The 24,446-nt window shown below is 38.9% G+C and overlaps 4 protein-coding genes across 7 annotated transcripts in view; 2 read left to right on the top strand and 2 right to left on the bottom strand.

Annotated features, from left to right (window-relative positions):
• The first annotated feature begins 5 nt into the window (after positions 1-5).
• The window catches only part of LOC126856550 (MIP18 family protein galla-2), a 62,308-nt gene continuing 37,867 nt past the window's right edge, over positions 6-24,446 (top strand). Inside the window, exons 1-3 of one of the 3 annotated variants that reach the window (XR_007688370.1) lie at positions 6-267; positions 593-672; positions 778-1,126. Coding sequence is in view for 1 of the 3 variants with exons in the window: in XM_050605143.1 (XP_050461100.1) it covers positions 147-267; positions 593-672; positions 778-1,047 (471 nt within the window). In the remaining 2 variants the exon portion in view is untranslated. Of the gene's footprint in view, positions 268-592; positions 673-777; positions 1,233-24,446 lie in introns of those variants that run through there. The other 2 variants (XR_007688371.1, XM_050605143.1) reach the window with 2 other exon arrangements.
• LOC126856539 (ubiquitin carboxyl-terminal hydrolase calypso) lies at positions 1,386-7,202 on the top strand. The gene is made up of 9 exons (XM_050605124.1): positions 1,386-1,860; positions 2,010-2,224; positions 2,322-3,082; positions 3,222-3,355; positions 5,257-5,361; positions 5,434-5,750; positions 5,888-6,036; positions 6,178-6,239; positions 6,715-7,202. Exons 1-9 carry the CDS (start codon positions 1,803-1,805, stop codon positions 6,741-6,743), a joined length of 1,830 nt encoding a protein of 609 aa, XP_050461081.1. The 5' UTR covers positions 1,386-1,802; the 3' UTR covers positions 6,744-7,202.
• Positions 3,349-5,112, bottom strand: LOC126856540 (uncharacterized). Its single transcript, XM_050605125.1, has 2 exons — positions 4,775-5,112; positions 3,349-4,676 (listed from the first exon to the last, which is right to left on the bottom strand). Exons 1-2 carry the CDS (start codon positions 4,985-4,987, stop codon positions 3,405-3,407), a joined length of 1,485 nt encoding a protein of 494 aa, XP_050461082.1. The 5' UTR covers positions 4,988-5,112; the 3' UTR covers positions 3,349-3,404.
• On the bottom strand, positions 6,839-23,370 carry LOC126856541 (uncharacterized). Of its 2 annotated transcripts, none has more exons than XM_050605127.1 (3): positions 22,346-23,370; positions 11,394-11,764; positions 6,839-11,330 (listed from the first exon to the last, which is right to left on the bottom strand). In XM_050605127.1, the coding sequence occupies exons 2-3, from the start codon at positions 11,742-11,744 to the stop codon at positions 10,338-10,340; spliced, it is 1,344 nt and encodes a 447-aa protein (XP_050461084.1). In that variant the 5' UTR covers positions 11,745-11,764; positions 22,346-23,370; the 3' UTR covers positions 6,839-10,337. The 2 variants fall into 2 exon arrangements, with proteins under 2 accessions (XP_050461084.1, XP_050461083.1); XM_050605126.1 differs by having other exon boundaries at positions 6,839-11,764; positions 22,346-22,729; positions 22,907-23,366.

Genomic DNA, 24,446 nt, shown 5'->3' on the forward strand with positions numbered 1-24,446 from the left:
TAGAAAACAGAATAGATTTTCTCTCTTTGTCTCTTTGCGCATGTGCATGTGCCGTTCCGAAATTCTTGATAAAATTACTATTGCTTGTATTGCACTGAATTACTCCACTACCGAACTTGCGAGGAACGTTTTCTCAATGGCCCACAATGAATGAGAATTTGGAAAATATCAATCCAAAGCTATACAAAAGATTGAATGACAGAGAAATCACAGCCGAAGAGCAAGATGAAGACGTTGCAGATGGATTTGATGCAAGAGAGATTTTCGGTATATATAGCTTCAAAATATTATCAATAATCGACTCTTGTTTTCAATTATGTGATTTTCAAACGTGTGCATTATTTTATACATTTAATGTATAAATCTATATATACATATATATATATATATATATATATATATATATATATATATATATATATATATTTGATATTTGCCATTTGACATTGAATAAGGAATAAGGAATAATTGTCTTTGTTAATTTACATATTATTTAACAATACACATACTTGGTACAATATAGCTATAAATTATATGTGCATTTTCTAAATAGAATAGAATCTTATATTGATTACTGATTAATGATTTGCAGATATCATCAGAAACATTAATGATCCAGAACATCCTTTGACTCTGGAAGAACTAAATGTAGTAGAACAGAGCCTCATCGAGGTAACATACATATATACATACATACATATATATATATTTCTAAACAGTAACATTCCAGATATTGCTTTATTACAATTTGAAGTTGCTAAAGATTCAACTTTATAGGTGGATGATAAAGGAAACAAAGTGGATGTAAAATTTACACCCACAATACCTCATTGCAGCATGGCTACTTTAATTGGATTATCTATCCGTGTACAATTGCTGCGTGCTCTACCTGCTAGGTTTAAAGTCAGTGTGGAGATTTCCCCTGGTACTCATGTTTCGGAAGAAGCAGTGAACAAACAACTCGCGGATAAGGAAAGAGTGGCTGCAGCTTTAGAAAATTCTATGTTACTTGATGTGATCAATCAATGCTTAGCCCCAAAGAATTAACATGCATAAACTATAAGATTATCATTTTTACAACATTCACATGCTTAAATGTCATGTATGCATGTGTTTGTATACACGTGTGTAATCAGAAAAAGAGAGGAAAAGAAAGAGATAGAATATAAGATTTTAATAAAATTTTAATAAGATTTCAATAAAATTAATATAATTTTAATGTTAAAATAAAAGCAGAATAAAATGAAAGGATGATGAACTCTTAGAGAAAACACTTGTATACTGACATTCTATGAACATATTGAACATATATATATGTATATATATATATATATATATATATATATATATATATATATATATATATATAAATAAATCAAAATTATATAAATATATTTTTTTATGAAAACAATTTGTACGAATGACGTCATGGTTATAAAACTCATGTTTTATGAATAGCGTCATACGTGATTGAAGTGACACACGTTTATAAAGCATATTGTTTTCTTTTTTATTCGATTTTTTTAATGTGATTCATTTTCTGACTACGTTTGTTGATTGGACAAATGCTGAAAACATCGAGACAAATAAAAGATTTCTTTCTCTTGGTTAATCAATCGATGCTTGTTCGCCATTTAGAAACGCGACATCTTCTCGGCGCTCTACCACGTGACTTATGTCATGTGACATATGTTTTGGTGCAGTTTGGTGCAATATGGCGGTTCTTTCTGTCAAAGTTCGATGAGTCTACACTGGAAAAATATTTCTGCCGTCTCTCGCGTCCGATGATTTAATGTTAAAAAATGCCCGTTGACATTAATCGATTAACGGAGGGTTGGCTAGAATTGGAAAGTGACCCGGGTATGTTGATGAAAAATGATGAGAAATATATCTGTCAATAAAATGTATCATTTTTTGTGTCATTTCTTTCCTAGTTTTTAAGAAGTGCATATTTGCGTTATAAATTTGTCACACTTGGAAATTGTAAATTTTTTTTGCATATATTGAAGGTTTATTTACGTTACTCTTGGAAGACTTTGGGGTGAAGGGCGTTCAAGTGGAGGAGATCTACGATCTGCAAAAATCTCTCGAAGGTCCGGTCTACGGTTTTATTTTTCTTTTTCGTTGGATCGAAGAACGGCGATCAAGACGGAAGGTCGTGGAGCAGGACGAGAGTTTTGTCAAAGATGAAGAAATTGTCAATAATATCTTCTTTGCGCAGCAGGTCTAGCATACAGTGGTGTTCCTAACATGTCAAATCTCTATATCTCTTTTATTTGTATAATCTTTATGTATATTTTTTCATAATTATTTTACAACAGGTTGTTCCCAACAGCTGTGCAACTCATGCGCTGCTTTCGGTTCTATTGAATTGTCCAAATATTCATCTGGGTACAACCCTATCTAGATTAAAGATGCATACCTCTGGTATGTGTCCAGAAAACAAGGGCTGGGCAATTGGTAATACACCAGAGCTAGCCTGTGCACACAATTCGCATGCTATGCCCCAAGCCAAGAGGCGACAAGACAAAAACACTGGTGTCTCTACAGGCCGCTTCACTGGCGAGGCTTTTCACTTTGTGAGTTATGTACCGATAAACGGTAGACTTTTCGAACTGGATGGTTTGAAACCCTATCCCATGGATCACGGACCATGGAAAGAGCATGAGGAATGGACAGAGCAATTTAGACGCGTCATAACCGATCGTTTAGGTATGGCCACAGGCGAACAGTTGCAAGACATCAGATTCAATCTTATGGCCGTCGTGCCGGACAGACGTCTCGCTATCTCGCACAAATTAACAATGCTTAAAACCAACCGACAAATAGTCCTTGAGGCTTTGCAACAGTTGGTTAAATTAAGTCATCAAGATGGGAGTAATGTCGAAAAAAGCTCGCACGATTCTGACAAAGAGAAGCACAGTGAGCAAAGGCATAAGACTGAGGATGAAAATGGATTGCCTACCAAGACGGAGATTGAAGAATCCTCGATCCCCACTATCAATGTTGAAAGGAATAATGAATCTGTGGTAGTTATGGATGAATCAATTTCCGGCATTACATCTGGTAAAACCGAATCTAGGTAAATCTAATTTTTATTTTCTTTATTATGATAAAGTGCGATGTGTTTCATAATCATGAATAATTTATTTCTGTGTTGTAAAAACGGTTTTTAAAACGGAATATATGCTTATGTAATGTTGGTTTACACCTGATTTTAGCGGAATGGAGAAAGTAGTGATGTGCGCTCTGGATTATGCCACGCCGCTGCGAATTCAAACCTCTCCGGCTCACAGTTCGTCGAGTACGGACACGTCGTCAGAAATAGGATCCGCCTTCAATTCGCCCACTCAAGGTAAACAGGAAAGGAAAAGAAATGTGCACGCTTTTCATGCAATTCATCATCATCGCGATATATCGCACAATCGTCTAGTAGTGCATACTCTCTTGTCTTGACAAAATATCAAAGAATTCGGACAACTCATTCGAATCGATTTGATGTCTTCGGACCCCGATATGCTATAACAGATGTAATAATGAGAATCAGAAGTGGGATCCTTTATTTTACCGAGCTCCTGACACAATTTCTCCTCTTTTGTCAATTTTTCGCCAAAATCCGTTGTTGTTTGTTCACGATGTTCAACGTATATCTCATTTACCGGAAGTTTATTTCCGCACGTTTTTGAGCTCTCGATATCGCAGATTCGCGAGTTCGCGTTAAAAGCTGTGTGTAATGGACAGGAGAACTCCACTACGGAAGCCGTTTTCGGATCGCACGTGTAATACCTGTTACAATCGGTTCTGTTCGGCAGACGAACGTTCTTCGTACAGGATACGACGGTAATGAATCGTGATGTTAATCGAGAAGCGATGGTCTTGTACTCATCGATTGTCAGGTACTGTTTGTTTCCTAGATTATCACTAATCCTTATTATGTTATTGTCATAATCCAAACTATCGATTAGCAACTGCAAAGTGTTCTCTGTCGAAACAACATTATTTAGAGTTGACGTACTATCATTTATTTGAGGTCCCTTGTCTTCTTTCATTTCGGTTGGCTTATCATCATGTAATTTTATGTTTCCTTCGGTATAGCTTTGCACGAAATAATTTAGCGTTATATTATGTTTTCGTTTGTGAGACGCAAATATGGCGATAGTTTTAGGCGGTTTTTCAGTCGTAATATCTCTAATAGGTATCGACAGAGAACTCGATATCGCAGATAGCTTCTTGTAATTGTGCAACCGATTAATCAATTCATTTAGACATTTGTAATGACTATCTATAATATTTTTATACTCTTCCATTAGAGACAACGGTACTTGCTTATTCATATAATATTCGTACAAATAATTCTCTTCCTTATGATACGACACATTTCTCACACCTTCATTGTCGCGCGTCGTTACGTCCGATTCTTCATACTCGATCAAAGGATACACGGTTACTGCCTCGGTCGTCGGCTCAGAGAAATTATCGATCACATAGGATGAGTCGATTACATTGGAGAAAGGATCCTGCGTGTACCCTAATGAGCTTGTATCCGTTGGATATCCGACAAGTTCGGCGGGTGTCTCGTATTTGCTCGTCACGAAAGTATGCTCGGTTGAAAGCGTCCAATCGCACGTCCAGGTATCACCAGGTACCACACACATCCGTAAATATGGTTGAAATACCTGTAATCATATTTTAGATATTAGTGTTAGCGGCACTATTACAATTCCTGAAATGTCGAGAGGTCTCTAACGTGTTTATTCGCTCGTTAACGTCTTACCAAGCCTTCGGTACATTTCGACGGTATCCACACGTAACCGCCGTCAGGTAAATTCACACAATTGTAGAAAATTGTACAACTCGTGAGATGCGGCTTCTTGGATTCCGGGCATCGCGACGAACTTGCCAGAAAGACCGAACTGCACGTGAAAAAGAACGATACGAGCCGCATTTCGTTGTCGCGCAACCTAATCTGCTGCAGAGCGCAATTCATGCGTCTGCCTTATGGACATTATGTACTTTTCGCACGCACACATAACACTCTGTCCCGGAAGACACTTTGTTTCGCACCTTTTATGTACAGTTACTTGACCCCTTCTGTTAACACCGCTCCTTGCTAATTTCTTAGTGGTCATACAGAATTTTGGAAATGCTTTACACGCATAATAAGAGCAAGTATTTTGAGATTGTTTGCACAATATCTCTTTGGAAGTTTTGGACCACCAGAAAAAGAAGAATTTAGAATATCTTGATATCTCTTAGCTTGGGGCTGGAATTCCGGTCAGAGCAGCCCGACATCGACGAAGGATTTCAAAAAATTTGTAGTGATCAGAGTTGCCGGTGACGAGAAGAATGAAGCGGGTCTAAGTAAGTATCAGATTTATTGCACAGTTTAATAAAATTTATTGTTTCATTTAATATTAAAATTTAAACGCATAGGTCGTTCTCTGGGAAATATTAATATAAACGGAAAGAGATTGGTTTCCGACAGCGGCCACCTGCACAAGAAGGTCTGTCTATCGGGGGAAGTTCGGATACCTCACGCGAGAGTGAAAACCAGCAACGGCGACACGGTTACGGAGGAGAAAAAGGTTGAAAAGATCGATCCTAAACTCTGCTCTAAGTATCCGGAATTATTCGAGCCGCATACATTTGCGCCCAAGGATCTTTTGGCTCTATTAAAAAATTTGGAGCACGAGATCAGCGTGTGCGAAACTAGCCTGAAGGATGAGAATGATAAAAGAAACAAATATAAGGTTCGCACGTCTCACAAGTTACGAAATATTTGCTATTTTTCATGATAAATTATTAATTCGATATCGTAATTTATGCTTATAAAATGTTTGGATAACGATTTAGGGATGATGATATAGAAATTATGCGAATTTTTCAGATCGATGATTGTCGGAGGACGCATAATTACGACGAATTTATTTGCACGTTTCTCTCGATGCTCGCTCAGCAGGGAAAGCTAGCAGAATTGGTCCAACAACATTTGACATTGAAAAAACACACTTCCGTTTCAGTCAACAGGGTTCACAGGTAAATTTTTCGCGTCTTGTTTATTAATGTTTAATCGAATTTTCACAAAATTAATTCATATAAAATATAGCCCTTTTAAGCTAATTTATTGAATTAATTTGTCAATGCGCGTTTTTGAAATTTTGATACATTTATTTTCAGATCGTCGAAAAAATCCGACACTCGTCCGAATTCTTCGCGCAGACGCCGTGGCAGAACAAAATGTAAGAAACGAAAGTAATCTCTTTCTAACTTTAAGGTTTAGGACAGCATTATTCCGTTTGTTCGGAACTCTATTTGAATTGTTTATAATGGATAAACTATGTGTAGAAATTATCATTTGGTAGTTTTATAATGATCTTGATTACTCTTGTGAAAAGGCCGTATAAATTTTTAGCTATAGAATAACGTCGGTTTCTCTTCGAATTATCGACTTTTCAATTTTTGACGCTTCTAGCTTTTTAACGCAATAGAGATATTTTTAAGACAATTGCGTACGAAGCAATTTTAATTTTTTATATCACGACAAATAGAAATTATTTTTTACAAATCAACTTGTTTAAGATGCAAATTTGTACGGAGACAGATGTATATATTTTTGCCTGTTCTTTGTATAATCATGCGTGATATTATACAGATTATTGGTATATATTTTCGATGTCTACTCTTAGCGAGTATTCATTTGTGTTCTTTTTTTAGATTGTAATTCAAAATACACGATTTGTTAAGAGCGCAGAAAATATTTATCTCTTTCTATCTTGCATTTTTTTATCGAATTGCTAGAGAAAAGGAAACGATGTTTAGAAATTACAAAGAAAAGGGATTTTGTCAAAAACATTGAAAATATTTATTTATCGGTATTCATATACAAGTACACTACACGCGCTGCGGATATGTCCCTTAAAATCTAAATACTTACATCTCCGAACAGCCGGAGAAAGGAGAACCAAACTTATCAGATTGGTTGGAATTACAGTTTTTTATCATAAATTGACGACGGGTTAACGATCCTCGCCTTTGTTTTATCGTTAATATAGTGCATAGGAACTGTAATCGAAACGCGCGCAAACGATTTCAACGGAATACAATGGAAAGGAAGAGAAGGAAGTGAAAGAAAAGGGAAAATGGGTGGGAAGATGAAAATGTCATTCCTTCTCCGGCCGATGTTCCAGCGATCCTCGTAACTGCTTTTTGGCAAAAAGGTGCGATGTATGTACAATTTGTAATAATAATATATCGGCTCTCGTCGTAATCATTTGAGGCGCGAGCGAGGCAAACGTGCGCGAATAATCGGTGTGTGTATGTGTGCGCGCGCGCTTATGTGCATGAAGAATTAAATCTGAAATCATGTCGAGATTTCGTCCTGATTGCGAAAAATTGTGGACGCTCGTTAATTAACGATAGAAGACAACACGTTTACAATACTTTCTTTTCTCGCTGTCAAAATTTTTAATCCCAACAAATTAGCAATTAGTAATAAGTCACGGCAAAAAATGCACATGATTCGGTTGTTACAGGCACTCTCGGTATTTTAGCGAGTGACGCGACTGTGAGATACAATATGTTGTTGACAAATTTCGTCCTTTTTTTTTTCTTCTAACATTGGAGCTCGGCGACGATGATTCGGAACATTTATTGATTATTTAATATTTAACATTATTTATGCACTTTTGTGTGTACACTTTTAAGCCCAAAAAAATTGAAAGTTGACAATTAGACAATTAGATTTTCCGCGGGAAAACTGTCATATTCTTGACACCGATCGCGGAGTTTTACACACAAACATATCGTATAAAATATAAAAACGTTTACGCTAAAGGAAGTAATGTAAAAGATACGGGAGTGAGAGGAATATAAACGAGAACTATTCGCGAGCGATATCGCAATACAATAAACAATCTTACGGCGTAGTGAAACGTTTCTACTTTTGTGTGGCTCTTAATAATCGCTCGTCCAATTTCCTCGTCGTCGTTCGCTCCGCCATAACATAGATGATTAATATACAATAAATAGAGATGCCTCTTCTCAATATATATATATATAAAATGTATGTATGTATATATGTATTACGGTTATTCCCGAATTAACGTCGATTCGCGCCTTTATCGCTTTACACATACTTTATCACATGTGGTAAAAATAAACAGTTGATCGAGTTGGATACTAGTTCGCCAATTCCTTCTCCACGATCGCGTCGTCGACTTGTCTGCCGATTACTCGCTTTATCGTCGTCGAGACAAGACATATCATTTCATTTGTCACTTCGTCGCTTTTGGGAAAGATCACACTTCTAGTTGTGATTTCGACGATTCACACGATTCCCGCTATTCGAATCTGTTATCTTGTATCGAGTATCTTTCCGAATCGGCGACGACACAATTAAGCACTGTATACGCGTTATAACTAGTTTCAATGACGATATCGAAAAATACATCAATCTGAAAAAAAAAATATATATATATATATATATATGTATATATTCGTGCGTGTAACACACATGCACACGCACGCACGCACTCTTGCAAATATATCCTATGTTACATACACTTATAGGCTCGCTTAATACTTCAATATGCATAAAATTCCATCTTTCGAGAGAATTTTCTGCATTTCTATTATACATCAATATTGGCGTTTCTCGTCTCCGTTTGTAACATAGATACACTTTTCCTTTTCTTTACATATACATATATACAGACACGCTATGTTGATACCGTAGTGATTCGATAACAAAAGTATAAAAAATAAGAGGCAACATATATAATCGTGAGAAAACGTCGATGAAAATTCGGCGCGACTGTTAAAGAAACGCAACCTCGTCATTCTTCCTCCTTCGCATCAAGTATTTACGTGATTCGAAAGAGAACAAATTCCAAGACTAGTGAAGCTTTGTTAAAATTTTAGTTTTCGAGAAGCGAAAAGAAATAGAAGACGAAATTGAAATAAATATTTTAAATCTCTAAATAATCTACGTAAATATTGCTTATAAAATTTCCAAACATTTTCAAGATAAATCATACAGATATATATATATATATATATATATATATATATATATATATATATATAATATAGGATTAATGTTGACGATTAACAGTGAACAAAGTTTTTTTAGCAATAAATAAATAATTCCAATATATTGAAAAATCTAGCCTTAAAGCTCCACTATGCAAAGTCATCGTTGCTCATCGCTTGACATATGAATAAAATAGTGATGACAATATGACGATGCAGATGTTTAACGAAAAAGAAGAGGAAGAAATAATCCCATACTCTGGAATAAATTGTATTATGAATATCCAATGGTAGTGAGATAGCCGGTTGCGCGAATCGGTGAGTAACTCACATGTTAGATAGTGCTTCGTTTGAATGGCGGTGGTATCCGCCAGAATTCACCGATTATACTTAGTTTGATACAACTGACTGCTCGAATCGAGAAAAGTCTAGTTAATGATAATATATAAGAACGATATTAGTTTACGGGACTTTTATAACGTAACAACCTTACAACACTATAGGTATCGCATCAATTCTTAATTCCTAACTCCGCTTCGTTTCAGGATCAAGAGCGAAGAATGCCTGTAAGTCCTTCTACCGGTAGATCGATCGGAAATTCTAAACGAACACGACTAAATGTCTTTCCTGTATCGTAATAACTTATATATATATTTTTTTTTTTTTCATCGAAGAGGAAAATACGATCTACAGGTTGAGGGATTAAAATTTCACAGGCGAGACTTCTGATTATCAGTTCAGGATGTCTCAAGCAGACTGATAGTATTCGGGAATTGCAAATTATCTACGATTTATATCTTGTCTCATCTCGATAAAACTTGGCGAAATTTTTTTTCATCTTGTGATATTGGCATACTTACATATGATTAAGGAATCATCAATTTTTATCTACCAATATTTTATTAATACGCATCGGATGAAATTAATATATATCAAAATAGAGATGAGAGTGATCACTGCATAAAAGAATTGAGTTTTAGAAGACAAATTTTGTCTCGAATATTGTCATCGATTGTTCGAAGATTAATCGCGATTTCTATCTATCTGCTTTCGTTGCCATCCACAAACGCAAGAATTCCTTACAATCGTGTTTAAATAAATGTTAAAAAGTCTCTTTCCAATCAATCGACGATATTCCCAGCTCGGCACGACATCAGCCTCCGTGACGGTCCGTCTTTTCTTACGTGTCGTCACGACGACATTTCCACGTAGATTTCTTCACGCTCAATTTTGAAGAATCCCGGCCAAGGGGAAAAGGAGGATTCTCGCGCTATCCCTGCGCGAAAGAAGAGCGGGCCGCGTGTCTTTCACGGCCCGCTGACTGCGGCGGCAGAGTGTCCGGTTACCAAGCCGTCCGCTGCGGCGGCCGCCGCTGCCGCTACTGCCGCTGCCGAGACCGGTTTTCCAAGGCGAAATATCGACTGCAGGGACGCGACCTCAGACGCCAAACGGTCCAACTTCATCTTTACTTCCCGGTCGCTCTCCGAGACAGCGGTGACGGTCGGGCCAGTCCATTCGGCGCCCAATGAAATGCCAGAGTCGCGCTCGTCGCTCGAGCCTTCGTTATCCCAGGGCGGCGATGCCCGCGGTCCAGGTTCCTGCTTGATACCTTGGAGCGCCAAAAGCGCGCTTGCGGCATCCTTGTCGCCGATGCGCGACTTGTGCCTGAGCTTATGTGGCAGACTGTTGTTGGCGGCCGGATTGTTTTGAGAGCCGACGACTATCTGGGGACCGCCGGCCTCATCACCGCTACCCGACGAGAGTTCATATGGCGATTGTGCCCGACGACCACGAGACGATAGATTGAGCGCGCTCGTGGTATCCAAGTGGTGCATCGCTGGATGCGAGTACGGGTATTGAAAGCTCTCGGTCTCGGGATATGCGGTCGTCTCAGGCACGTAAAGCTGTGAGGCGGGCGATCTGGGCGAACGGGCGCCACTCACCGGCTGATGGATCACCGATGTATGCACCGGGCTGGGCGTGCGAGCGTACAGGAGCGCCGCTGACGCCGGAAGTTTCGCCCGCTTTACGCTGATGGGTGGTTCCGTTGGCAGCGCGGCCAACACATGCTCGGTACTGATGACAGACTCGCCGCAGATGCCAAACTTGTCGCGTATCGCCTCGAGTTGCGCCTTGAGGATATGGTTCTCCTTGCTCAGCTCCATCACCCGCTGCTCCAGCACCATGTCGTTGAAACGACGCTTCTCACGCGACCGCTTGGCCGCTTCGTTGTTGCGTCTGCGACGATCCCAGTAGCTGTCATCCTTCTTGTTGTCGGGAATGAACTCTCTTTGCTTGCGCTGTGAGAACAGCTCCTTGCGGATGTCAAAATTGGACGAGTAATTGTCGTGATGCGTCGTTACCTGCGGGTCGTGATGATGATGCTGCTGTTGCTGCTGCTGCTGCGACTGTTGGGCCTGGTGGTGATGGTGATGATGCGGCGGTTGCTGCTGCTGTTGCGGCGGCGGTGGCGGCGGCGGTTGCTGCTGCGGTTGATGTTGATGCTGCTGGATCGCGACCGGCGGCCCGCCGTGATGACCAGGATGCGTCAGGGGCACCGTGAGAGGTCCATGGGCATCGTGGGGCCCACTATGGGGCGCGCCATGACCGCCGCCGTGTGCCATTGTGTGCGTAGCCGGTATATTGCTATTCAGGCACGCGGTCTCACCATTAATGGGCGATCCACTCTGACGGGCGACAAATTCTGCCACCATAATTTGTCTTCTTAGTACATCTGGAATGACAGAAGACTTTAATTAGTTGAATAGCTAAAAAAAATATCTTATTTTGATAAAATTTTTGACTTGCATTGCGCGTTTATTAATGACAATAACGAGAAGGTGTAGTCATACACGCCTGAGAAAGAGAGAAAAAAATTGTCGTTTACATCAATATTTTTATTAAAGATTATAAGTTTCCTAGGAGGTTCCGTAACATATAATATTTATCTTTATTTTTAAATGATAATTTAAGATAATTTTTGAAAATATATTCAATTAAATGTAGAAAGTTTTTATCATTCCGTCAACAATAAATGATTTTATGTGGCCAGGTCCCGGTATCGATAACATCGCGCGCGTATTTCGGCGATCAACATCTTAACGAGATGAATATAGGTGTAGTCGGGGACTAGATGTGCTCTCGCACAGCTAAAGATAAAGAATCCCGAGAAATCGGGAGGCATGCCCGCGCGGACGCTTCTCTCGCCCAAAATCGCGAAATAGCCTTGGGTAAGGTCGCGCTCGCAAGGTCGAAGGTGTCAATGAACTTGGTTGAGCCAACATTCGCTTCGTTCATCTTTCGATTTAGAAGAAAAAAAAAACAAATGTCGTTTTGCGAATTTTAAAGCGGTGCTTTACGAAATCCGGTCCTCCTTGATTCGAGGCAACTTACTAAAAAATTAGAGATTTCTAATGGACCAAAGGTAGCGATAGATCCTTAATTACTGGCGACTTTTCAAGCTAAGATTCTCTCACTGGTTGATAGAAATATCGTTGGCGATAAATGCGTGACATAAATTCGTATAATTAGTTTGTCTTCTCGTCCACGATTATCGGCGCGCACGAGGAAAAGCGTTTCCTCGCGGGATTTATTTTTAACTCGCGAATAAAAATACTCCGGCATTGCCTTTGTGCTCGCATACATGTGTATACAAGCTTTACTTCGCGAACTGCGTGTTACGCAACCGCGCACGTGCGTTCGCCGAACCACTCCACGTGGATGTCGAGTGACACTCGGGAAATACGTATTTATCTGGCCTTTAGTACTTGTTGCACCAATGTTGCATTAATATTCATGTATTAATTATGATCCCAAGATGCATGAATATAATGTTTGTTTGTCTCTCTCTCTCTCTCATTTTTTTATTTTTTTCTTTCAGATCGGTAATTAAAAAATCACGGAGAATACCACGAGTTAATCGCAAGCCACATCCGGCTGTTGATTTACATTACGTATGATCTATATATAAAGAATTTACTTTTAGATTAGATAAATTTCATTACGCATTTCTCATGTTCTAGAATATTTTAATCATAGCTCTATGCTAACAATATCATTATCATCGCGATAATCGCACTGGAATTCGCGTAAAAAAAACGCACACGTTTCGATGGCTATCATACATAGTTTCAAATTTTATGACCATCTACAAAAAAATATAAAACGTATTCAGTTATATATATATATATATATATATATATATATATATATATATATATATTTTCTATATTTTCTATGCACACCAAAAATTTTTTACATTTGCTTCTTTATTTGCACCACAATGGACAATATATTTTTAAAAAGTTTTTTACATTTACACATTATATTATTTTTATTATATATTTCATATTATTTTTTTATACAGCTACTTTTATTATGCACTTTCTTTTATACAAGCATATTGTTATTACATCATAAGCATGTAGCATGAAAAAAAAGATTCTAGTAATAAACTGGTCTATCTCATCTCATAATTATGCAACTTCAGATTCTAAAGAAGTGACATACGAAGTGATAAGACGTCCCGAAGCGCATTAGAATGCAGCTGCGTCCATTATGTAAGCCGCATGCGTTTTCGCGGAACACGTGCATTACGCGATCGTTGATGAATAACAATAATGCTCCGGGAAAAGAAAGAGAAAGAAAGGGGGAAGGAAGGAAGGAAAAGAGAGAAAGAGCGAGTGTGTGTTCTTCTTCGAACTTTACGAATAAACAAATTCAACACCACTGAATATCGGATGTCGATGAGTTTACTGACACGAGTTTCCTCGATTGTAAATTATATGTTAAAACGAAAATTTGAAAATTCGAAGAAGAGGGCAAGATAAAAATTTCTAGGATCCCTGATATGGAAATCGGACGACTCGTACACCGAATGACGCTATCTCGCTCGTTATTTAATCTGATTACGCAACTTTGTTGTTTTTCAGGAATGTGAATCATTTATTTTTTTCCGTGGCTCTCTCGTCGTACTTTATTCTTACCGGAAAGAATAGTATTAATAATCATAATCGTCTCTCGCTTTAATAGAGAAATAAAATATTTAAAGATACAGCAGGTCAGAATTTTTAGATTAATTAATATCTCATAAAATAAACTGTTCAACAATTATAATTTTTGATTGTCATAAATTTTCAAAGGATGTACAGATTTGCGCTCGCAAAATCTTGAGGGTTGAAGGATTGAAAAGTATAAACCGGCCTATATTACGATGGAATCCGAAAATCAGTTGGTTTCCTCAATATATGTAGATACATATCAACTGGTGATACGAACAATGAATTATCTGGACACGAAACGTTGTCCAATCATTGAGCAATCTTCTGAAATTCCAGTCGCTCGCTCAATTACATGTACGACGATTTTGCGTGACTCACGTTACTGAAAGCTCGGAATCTGATCCGTCGATTTTTCCGCGTCGCCCGGAAGTCATCTATACGAGACTCTTATTCGAATAAAAAATAGACATCAAATGACATCAAAATACGTGCCATTTGAAAAGAAAACGCAGAATAAAATTTGATAATTATTTTGTTACGTAGGAATACGCGTGTGTACGTGTGTGAGAGAGATCTATATTGTACGTGTTTTATACGCACCCAAATTACATATACATAGAATTATATATACGTAGAAAAATGAAAGATCCAACGAAGTTTGTGCAATGTTGCGATGTACGTTGAAATCGCAACATTTCGCGAAATCTCGATGGACGCGCTCCAAAACTCGCCACTTTCGCCTACGATGAGGGGACCGCCGACCTGCCGAAACACCTCTGCGTTTTCAAATTAGCTCGGAATTATTTCGGTGGACTCGTAAATCTTCTCGAAGCGCCCGAATGCGTCTATATGAGAACGCGATTCACGCTTATTGTTGTCGCGTGTCTCTAAAATCGCGTACGCACTGAGGAAAGAAAATGATTCGCGCGACAAAAGGAAATTCCGCTCGCTCATCGTATCCGCCGCTTTATTTGCAACGACGATTAATTAAGCACGTAAACAAAATTGTTGATCAACGGCGGACACACACACACACACACATACACATCATCGTTGGCTAATTTAATTTCGACGCAAATCGCGCAAACAACTGGCTAAGATCGGACTCGGTCGCGATAGGTCGTGTTTCAAGTCGCACGCGTTCGTGACGCATGCGGAAACACCGCGCCGCGCCGCGTGACGTACGCCACGTGTTACATCCAGAGTCGGAATGGTAGAAGGGAAGGAGGAGAATCTCACGTTCCGTTTTCTCGCTCGTGTATACGCAAATAATCCGCAAATTTTGCACGAACGAACGATCCGGCCAAGATTCGATCAGCCGGGAATTTAAGAGATTTTTTTTCTTTCGTTTCAAGGTTCCTTTCTGCCGTTTAATTTGCATGCAGATTGCAGCGGTTGATTGCGCGCGTGATTATTACATCACACGCGTCGACGGAAGTGACTCGATTCGGATAAACAGAGTCTGCGGTTTGCGTAAATATGTGATATTTATCTTATCTATGTGTGTGTGTGTGTGTGTGTTGCTGTTATCATAATCCATCATATTTCACGGCACTTGAGACAATAAATCTATAATTTGTGACAAAAAATTCAAAACAAAAATTTATAATTTTATGTGTATCCTGACACATTACATGTGTATATATGTTTAGATATACTCTTCAAATGTTTCAACGTAAAATTATAAATAGAATCTCCCCGATATTTTTCATCGCGAAAATTGGAGATTGTTCAAATTCGGATTTTATAAAAAAGAAATTGATTTCATCGCGCGTAGATGGGCAAAAAAGTACGTAACGAAGAAACGTACTACGATGAAATCGAGATTAAAACAATCCTTAAAACAGGTTCTTATGACGTCAACGTACGGCATTATTCTGTCATTTCCCCATTAGCCGATAAACGTGCCTTCTACGGAAATAAGCGTGCTTATTCCGCGTGAGACGAAATAAGAACATTACGCAATTCCATCAATCGTTAACGCTTCCGTATTATTAGCCTATCATTTGACTATATAATCCTATTGTAGCTTTTTTCGTCCGCGTTTCACGAAGGAGGATATCTCTAATACGCGTGAAATATACAGTGACGCGCCTCATTGGAATGATTTCGCGGGTGTTCTTACGCGGCTGAAGCATCATCGGGAAAAATAAATGAAATTGATTCACGTAAACGGCTCGATTTTCCCGCAATTCTCATTTCGCCGAATCACCGTGTCGGTTGCGCGTAAATAGATGCACTCACGGATTTTCCGCTAAAACGTTATGACGCAGGTTGCATAATTCGTTTACTATATATACATACACATATATATATATATATATATATATATATATACTATATATCTATTATACAATGCGTTTTTTTTAAATTATTGTATGCGATGTAGAAGATACGAATACAAGCACGCGCGATAACTTGGCTCGATATATATGTATATTATTATACATACACATATGATACATGCATATTTAATGATGAGCTCACTGAAATGTGTCGCGTAACTTTTAGATGCGCGCATCAAAATCTTTCGAAATATCAAACTAAATATCAATATATATTATGATCTTTAAAATGTGACTTTTGCCAAATTCGGAGATGAGAGAGATAGATATTCGTTTCGAAATATCGAAAAACTTGTCACGGGAAATTACATATTTCAATTTCGACTCGATGACTCAATTCGGAATTACGCCCTATTAACATTGTTGTTGTTGTCCGTGCGATAAACAACGTAGCGGGAAAAAGATTGCGGCCAACTGCGCGGGTTCTTCTTCCGAATGCGCATCTTTCCGCGTATGGCATCCGCTCTCATATTTTAATCAACATTTTCGAAGAAATCTTATCTTCGGTGTCACCTATTATTGCGAGAATAGAAGGAAAAAAAAGAACAGAAAAGAGATAGAGCGGGTTGTATCGATGAATAGTATGTGTGCTTGTGTGTTTTGACACCGCATATTACGCAATGGAGGCAAAGCCGCACGTGACTGATTGCATGTGTACGGATGCGTCTCTCGTGCGGAACTTGGGGAAAAATTCTTCAAGATTAACAACGTGCTGCATCCGTGGAAGATGACGCGTCCTTATTTTTTTGTTTTCCGCGCAGCTGTTTAATGACTCGTGAAAAATTCATTTTACCGAAGCAAGCTTCTCGCACATAATATTGCGATTAAAAATATGTGACTGTATATTATATATATATATATATATATATATATATATATATGGCATTTTTTTATAAAAATAGTCTACAAAATACTCATAATGTACAGAAAAAAAATTTTTGACATATTTATTTTATTACAATTTCATAAACACGTTTACGAAAGTGTCATCGTAGTTTGAAATACAAATAATTAGTGGCATGCTATGCCGCTAGATCAATTAAAATTGCCATGATATCATGCCGTGTCGCGATTAAGTCATCCGTTGACCTGATGCCAACGTTTGTTTTTTTTTCTGTCCTGATACACTCGTTCGAGGAAATAGCCTATAATATGCATACGCGACATATCCTCACCCGCGCACAGCTCAATCTTCCCGGAAATTTATTTATTTTATTTCTCGTGTGGGATCGTTTCCGGAAAATCTCGCCAGAAAGAGATAGAAGAAATAAAGGAGAGAATAAAAGTATTACATTTAGAAGAAAAAAAAAATCGACGCACTTTATGGGGGCTAAATAATTTTACAGAACTCTACGAGTCCGTAATAAAGTAAATTTCCAATTCACAAGAGTGAGAAAATTGTAGCAAACGCGGATTTTAATCAAATCGACATAATAAATATATCCAACGTACATATGACGTAAGACAATGTTGGAGAGCCATCGCGTCAGCCAGATATTATTATTACTCGAGGAATGTGCGTTTCAGAAAAACCGCTGAATAGAGGATGCGCGCGCGAACGCCCGAAAATAGTCTGGGTACGACGAACTCGCGCGCACATAAAGGCATGTGCACAATGCCAGGGCCTAACCGGCCATCCGATACCGCTCTCGGTTGTGCGTGTCACGATTGCGGTCAGTGCTCATGTAATACACGCGTACACGTGCACACCTACACGCACGACGGCAGATACCGATCGACCGATAGCCGACCGACCACTGATACCGTTATCGGCGATGCCGAGGGGCATCATCTCGGACCGGTCTCTGATTTCGTCCTTACTCCTAGCCAACACTCCTATTATGCAATCGATCCGTGATAAGAGAGACTTGATAACAAAGGAAAAAGAAAATTTTAAACGTTTGATTAAAAAAACAGATTAAATTCCGAATCTTCATTTAATCTCGGCTAGAGATCTAAGAACGATTTAAGGCGACGAGAATATTCATATGAATGATGTGTTGGGGGAATTCTGTCGATGTGCGAAAAAAAAGGCGATCGATTGGAGACACCCGGTATAGTCATATCATAGTCGCGTTACAGAGCCACGCTTTGCCGTTACATAATCGTGCGTCACGCGGCACGGCTTGATACGACTTGAAGAAGCGGTGAGGGGAGAAGCGTCAAACGCGAGATCGAGAAAATTATATGAGATATTTTAGATCCCGGAAGCACGCAAAGCCCCGGGATCGCTGATAATTATCGTGCGCTTACAAATCTCAATTGACATTGGTTTCGGAAGTTTGGCACTTTCTCTGTCTCGTCAATGATAAAGGAAAATTTTAATTTTAGAGACTGACGTACTCTCTTTTTTTCTCTCTCTTAAAAATTACTATAATGTATTTGGAGTTAGTCGGCAAATATAATTATTCCAGAACATAAACTTTGTTTTCTCTTTCTTCTTCTTCTCTCTCTCTCTCTCTCTCTCTCTCTCTATTTCTGTGAGAAAAATCACGTTGATTTTTCGCGCGTCATCTTTCTGAGCCCAATATTATTCACGACTTGTTTATGAGTAGTGGGCGCCTTTTAATCGTCGCACGTTTCGACGAGATCTCAATCCACGTGAGATTCTTACGACGCGCTTCGCCGGCCTTCCCCGTTGACACGTGACACGAGCGGATAACGAGCGAGGCCTTTACGCAAAAGCATTTATCCTCGTTACATAATGCACGCGACAACATCGTAACATGATTGACGTTCCCCCTCCCTTTTTTCCGCGAACTCTAGAAAGATTTATTCACCATTATTTATTAATTATCCAAAAATTTATTATTTATTAATATTCCAAAAATTATGATTTTTGAAATATAGCATAATTATTATGTATCTAGTAAAAACCATATATAAAATCGTACAAAAAAAAAGAAAAAAAAACATTTTAAATTTACACATATATATTATATATATATATATATATATATATATATATATATCTTATATTTCTAAATAACAAATATATAAAGTTTCAAAGTACCATTTGTTGACTTTGAAATTTATTTTAAAACTCTATAATAAAAATCGTATACGATTTATTTAATTACGCAAACTTCGAGACTGTTGAGTCATAATAAGATTCTTGACGATCCGGCTGGCAGTGTGAAAGTCGTTTAAGAAATAACGCGTTATATGCATATGTGCAATGTGTGTGTGTAGGAGTGTGTGTGTGTGTGTGTGTGAGTGTGTGTATGTGTGATGCAACTGTTAGCACATAGCGCTCGAACGCTCGCGCAATTCGCGCGGCGGCTTCGCCTTGTGTTGTGTTGCGACCGTCTCGTCCGCCACGTGACTGCACACGTGCAGGTTGTTATGTTAGACCGTTCACCTTCGTTGCATAATACGTACGGGAAAAGGTCACCGTTCAACGAACAACGGAGCTCTGATGTTTGCTAATATGATCGATATAAATCGCGAGATGATTGCGATGCCGATATATCCGTGAGATATTCCTCTAATTATTGAGAAATTGAATCATTCCACAATTTTCTTTCTAAATAAAAATTTTAACACCGTTCGCTAGAAAAGTTTGACAATTTCATTGTCCGCGAACAGAATGCAATCCTACCACGTGACAAGAATCATCGATATCGTTTAAATAAAAGATAGAGCTGCGCACGGGACAGATATAAGGCGTATTATTAATCCATTGTCTCTCTCTCTCTCTCTCTCTTTGTCTCTGATGATATAGTGATCAATAAATGGCCGATGATGCGCCGTGTAATCTATAATATCCGAGACGATACATTTGATATCGCCGATATATCCGGTTGGATACACGCAACACATACGCACGTATATACGCATACGTGAGAGAACTGTAACTAATGGTAGCTGCACTTGCAAGTTAACACCTGCGACGATATGCATTTCCGCGCAACGCAGATATCACTAATCCATTCTCTGACGTGCGTGCGTGCATGCGTGCGTGCGTGTGTGTGTGTGTGCATGTGTGTATGTGTATGACTACACTCTACCGGGAAATAATAGATCTAAATTGATCTTGAAAGATAATTGTTCCTTCACAGAAATTTTTTATACGATTATTACAATTGATAGTTTATAACCGAGAAGCTTTAGATCAATTCAAGTGCCGGGAAATATTTTCTCTTTATGTATTGTTAAATAAATATATACCGTCATCTCTCTATTGAGTTATTTATTTATCGCAATCTCCATTATCAGTGAAGAGGTCCAACAAAGATACTTTAGTCTCTGATACGTTATCGACAACTATATAACTTAGTTATCTATTTAATTATTAGTCTAGAGCAGTTCAATGATGTTATCACGATTACAATGATGTTACTCAACGTACAATTTTTGTCCGATTTTTTTCTCGATTTCTCGATCCGCGACTTGACCGACTTGGAAGATTTACCACAGTTCTATATCTAATGCTAAACAATTTTGCAAATGTACGACTGTGTGCGACTTTCGATCGAAATTCGTGAAGTTTATTGCACGAATGATTTACCACCAAGTCGAGAGAGTTTTGTAAATTGGACCGTGGCCCACTTTTTGATAGAACCGTAGTGGCACACAGTAAAGGAGATCGATGAGAAAGGAGAGAGCTCGCGAACTCGATACGAGAGGAGGAGAAAAGAGAGAGAGAGAGAACAAAATATATATATTAGAATTTTCGCGAGAGAATCAAAATTTCGATTTCGGTGAATCATTTCTTATCACAAAGGAACAACAAAGAATAAAAAAATGTCATTACCATTTTAATTTTAAACGTGTTTCAAAATCAAAATACTTGCCGGATTAATTTTAAATTACAATCGATTGTAGTTTTCCTGGAATAAAAAACCCATCGAGAGTATCGATTTTTTTTCGCGCGAGCAGCAGCTCGACGGAGAACTGAAAGGATAAAAATAAAGTCCGACCTTGATCCTTGATCGTGATGCATTTCGCAAACGCGTTGCGAAGGCAGAACATTGTATGCATTTTACGTCTTTTGCATGATACGCAGAAAATGTCCCTTCGAATCTCTCTCTCTCTTGCTCTTTCAAAAATTTGTGTAAAACACCCGAGAAACCGCTAACGCATGCACGCGAGAAAGCATTTTATCCTCGTAAGTGTAACATTATCGGCTACTGCGTATTAATTGCATTTCTTGAAATCCGGAGACTTTATCTACTACCTTCGTTATTCGAGAGTCCATGATTCAACCGTGAGTCGACAGTCAGCTGATAAGATATGCACCACGACCGGACACAATGGATGCACACCGGTGCATGATGATCACGTTCGTGAATGTCGCTGGCGATATTGCGTCATTCGAGAATAAGCTTCCTAGATCGCCAATTATTCAGCAGTTTCAGAAATAACACAACAAAATTATGACGAAAGAACAAATGCACGATCAGCCTTCTGTCAATTTTTCTTATCAATCTTTAAAATATTTATTTTCCGTAATATTTGGTCATTAGATAAATTATTTCATCTTTTCGATAATGGACGAGACACGTTGATTTTCAAGGAGGAAATCTCATACTAATGGAGATCTTGGCGCGAGATCTGTCAAAACGTGACTCGCGAGTTTCGCACGCGCCGTTCTCGCGTTTCACCTGTCGGTGGTGAACACGTGTTCTAGGATGCATCTGACATGAAATCGCGTCGTGGAACAAATGCGATGGAACACCATTAAATCTCCAAGTGATTCTTATATATCCCGTTTATCTCTCTCGAAAAATAAGTGATGCGTTGTTACAGTTTAATTTTTAGAGAACAACTTTAAAAAAGTTTTAAGAATCGACATTTGTACCAATGTTTTTGAAATATTATCACCTTGTAAATGTAACGAAAGTTTTAGATACTCACTACATGCTCGTTCTCTCTTTAAACATTTTTTACGTCAATCAAATTTACGCGATTAATGTCGCAATTTTGTGAAATCATTATCCTAGAGGATCGAAGCGATGTCGTACTCACCAATTTTGAAAGGTTCTGTCGATTTGTAGTTCACGATGGAACAGCGATCCACTTTGTCGATTCTATTGATACCCTCGACTTTCGCACGATCAGTCAAATATATACATGGACAGTTTTTCCGTGACTCCACACGCCGTCCACTACGTGAACGAGAAATGAGAAACGGGTACGGCACGCGGTTATATCCCCGTTCTCGTCCAACGTCCCACGTCGACTGTCACACAACAGTCACGTCCTCCTAACACGAATCTCAACAACTTTACTACGGCGAGACGATACGTATCACCGACACTCGAAGAAATTATAGTAATTACACTCCGAACGGATAATAAATCTCCCAGTGGAAACCAATGGCTATTTTCCTCTTCTCCCAAAAAAATCAACCTGAATGAAGAGATGAACTTGACCTCTCTCTCCGTTCGCGCTTCTTATCTCGCTGCAGGTATCGACGCGCGTCGCGTTTATACAGCACATATATATATATATATATACATATATATATATACGTGTAATGTATCGGCTCTCTTGAACGTAAGTGCGAGAAGGCAAAGGACGACGTACACGTCCGCTCCCTACCAAGTCGGACTGACAACTGCGCGCACCGCGCGAAACTCTGACGGCGACTGCCGTGCCGCCGTCTCGGCCCCAATGTCGTCTGGTTACGCGATGCAGAGAAGACTGTGACTGGTCGGGGTTGTCTCTCTCTCTCTCTCTTTCTCTCTCTCTCTCTCTCTCACTCTTTCTCCCGCGCGCCGGCCTGTATCTGTGTCGCCTCAGACACGATAGTGGGCTCGTTCACGCGAACTCGTATCAGCTTAAGAGGGGAAAAGGGGAAGGTGAGGTAGGCAGAAAGAGAGGCCAGTTTACGCCTGGTTTATACTCACAGTTTATGCGGCAACCTCCCTCATATCCCTTACCCACGCTCACCACCACCACCACCATCACCACCACCACTACACCACCACCACCACCACCACCACCACCACCACCACCACCACACCATCACTAAACATAGCATACACAACACACACACACACACACACAACACATGATTCTGCGTCAGATCGTCTCTCTCTCCCCACCAGATACGTCACGTTGCCCCCACCGTTCGGTCCACTTCCCCCTCTACACCGGTGGCTGCCCGCCGGATTGTATCTCTCGTTCTGAACTGGCGCGATTAGATTACGTCGCGCGCGCGGCTGCGACACACAACTGTCATATGTAAGTGATACTTGACAAAGTTAAAATCCCGCCGCCAGCTATTCCGCGCGAATGGCGCGGAATTCCCGGGTTAATTTCGAGATCCATTTCCGTTTCTCGACGAAAATGTTGAAATGTCAAAAGCGAAAGAAAGAATTAATTACAATTTTTTAACTCAATTTAACTAGAAATAGTGAGCGAATTTCCTTTATTGATTATATTTTCAAGCATTTTTCGAAAGATTAAGTCCAATGTAATTGATCGATTCGTTTATTACTTAAAATTTTTTCGAGTATTAGGAGAATTATTATTATAAATTGAGATGTATTTTTTGCAATAAATTATAATATAATTTTCAAAATGGAATTCTAATTTGAAAAGCATTATGAATATTTGAAGAAAATAAATGATAATCTTGTATAACTTTTTCGTTTACGAGACGAAAAAAATATCTTTGTTTCTCCAAGTCTTTAAATTTCGATAAAAACGTTCTATCTTTGCGTACCTATAATCGTAATCTATTCTCTAATGACAGTCAGAGAATGTTCTCGATCTTCTCGTACCACTTCAGATTTCAGAAATTTTAATCGCTGCTTTTGTCATGATAGGAGCAATACAAATTTATTATAAAATCGATTTGCCTTAAATTTACACGACAATGGACATTACAAGAATGCGATGTTTCTTTCTCATTTGATTCGATATGGTATCGCGCGCGTTATTATCATATCTTGAAACTAGACTGTGATTCTATAGCGATACAAAGATTTTCCTGTATACATATACAAAGTATACTTTCCCGCTCGTCGAACGTGAATTTGTTTTTGACGACGCGTGGGCGAATCTCGCGAGAAAGAGAGAGAGAGAGAGAGAGCTAGATAGAAAGAGACGGTGCCGGTGA

Source organism: Cataglyphis hispanica, chromosome 19 (genome assembly GCF_021464435.1).
Source record: "Cataglyphis hispanica isolate Lineage 1 chromosome 19, ULB_Chis1_1.0, whole genome shotgun sequence".
In the NCBI taxonomy this organism is placed as follows: Eukaryota; Metazoa; Arthropoda; class Insecta; order Hymenoptera; family Formicidae; genus Cataglyphis; species Cataglyphis hispanica.

Excerpts from the sequence above, each read along its gene's own strand:
- LOC126856541 (XM_050605126.1), bottom strand. The coding sequence starts at position 11,744 with ATGGTGGCAGAATTTGTCGCCCGTCAGAGTGGATCGCCCATTAATGGT.
- LOC126856540 (XM_050605125.1), bottom strand. The coding sequence starts at position 4,987 with ATGAATTGCGCTCTGCAGCAGATTAGGTTGCGCGACAACGAAATGCGG. Across the intron at positions 4,677-4,774 it reads CGAAATGTACCGAAGGCTTG|GTATTTCAACCATATTTACG; the intron begins GTAAGACGTTAA and ends ATATGATTACAG.
- LOC126856539 (XM_050605124.1), top strand. The coding sequence starts at position 1,803 with ATGCCCGTTGACATTAATCGATTAACGGAGGGTTGGCTAGAATTGGAA. Across the intron at positions 1,861-2,009 it reads AGAATTGGAAAGTGACCCGG|GTTTATTTACGTTACTCTTG; the intron begins GTATGTTGATGA and ends CATATATTGAAG. Across the intron at positions 2,225-2,321 it reads ATATCTTCTTTGCGCAGCAG|GTTGTTCCCAACAGCTGTGC; the intron begins GTCTAGCATACA and ends ATTTTACAACAG.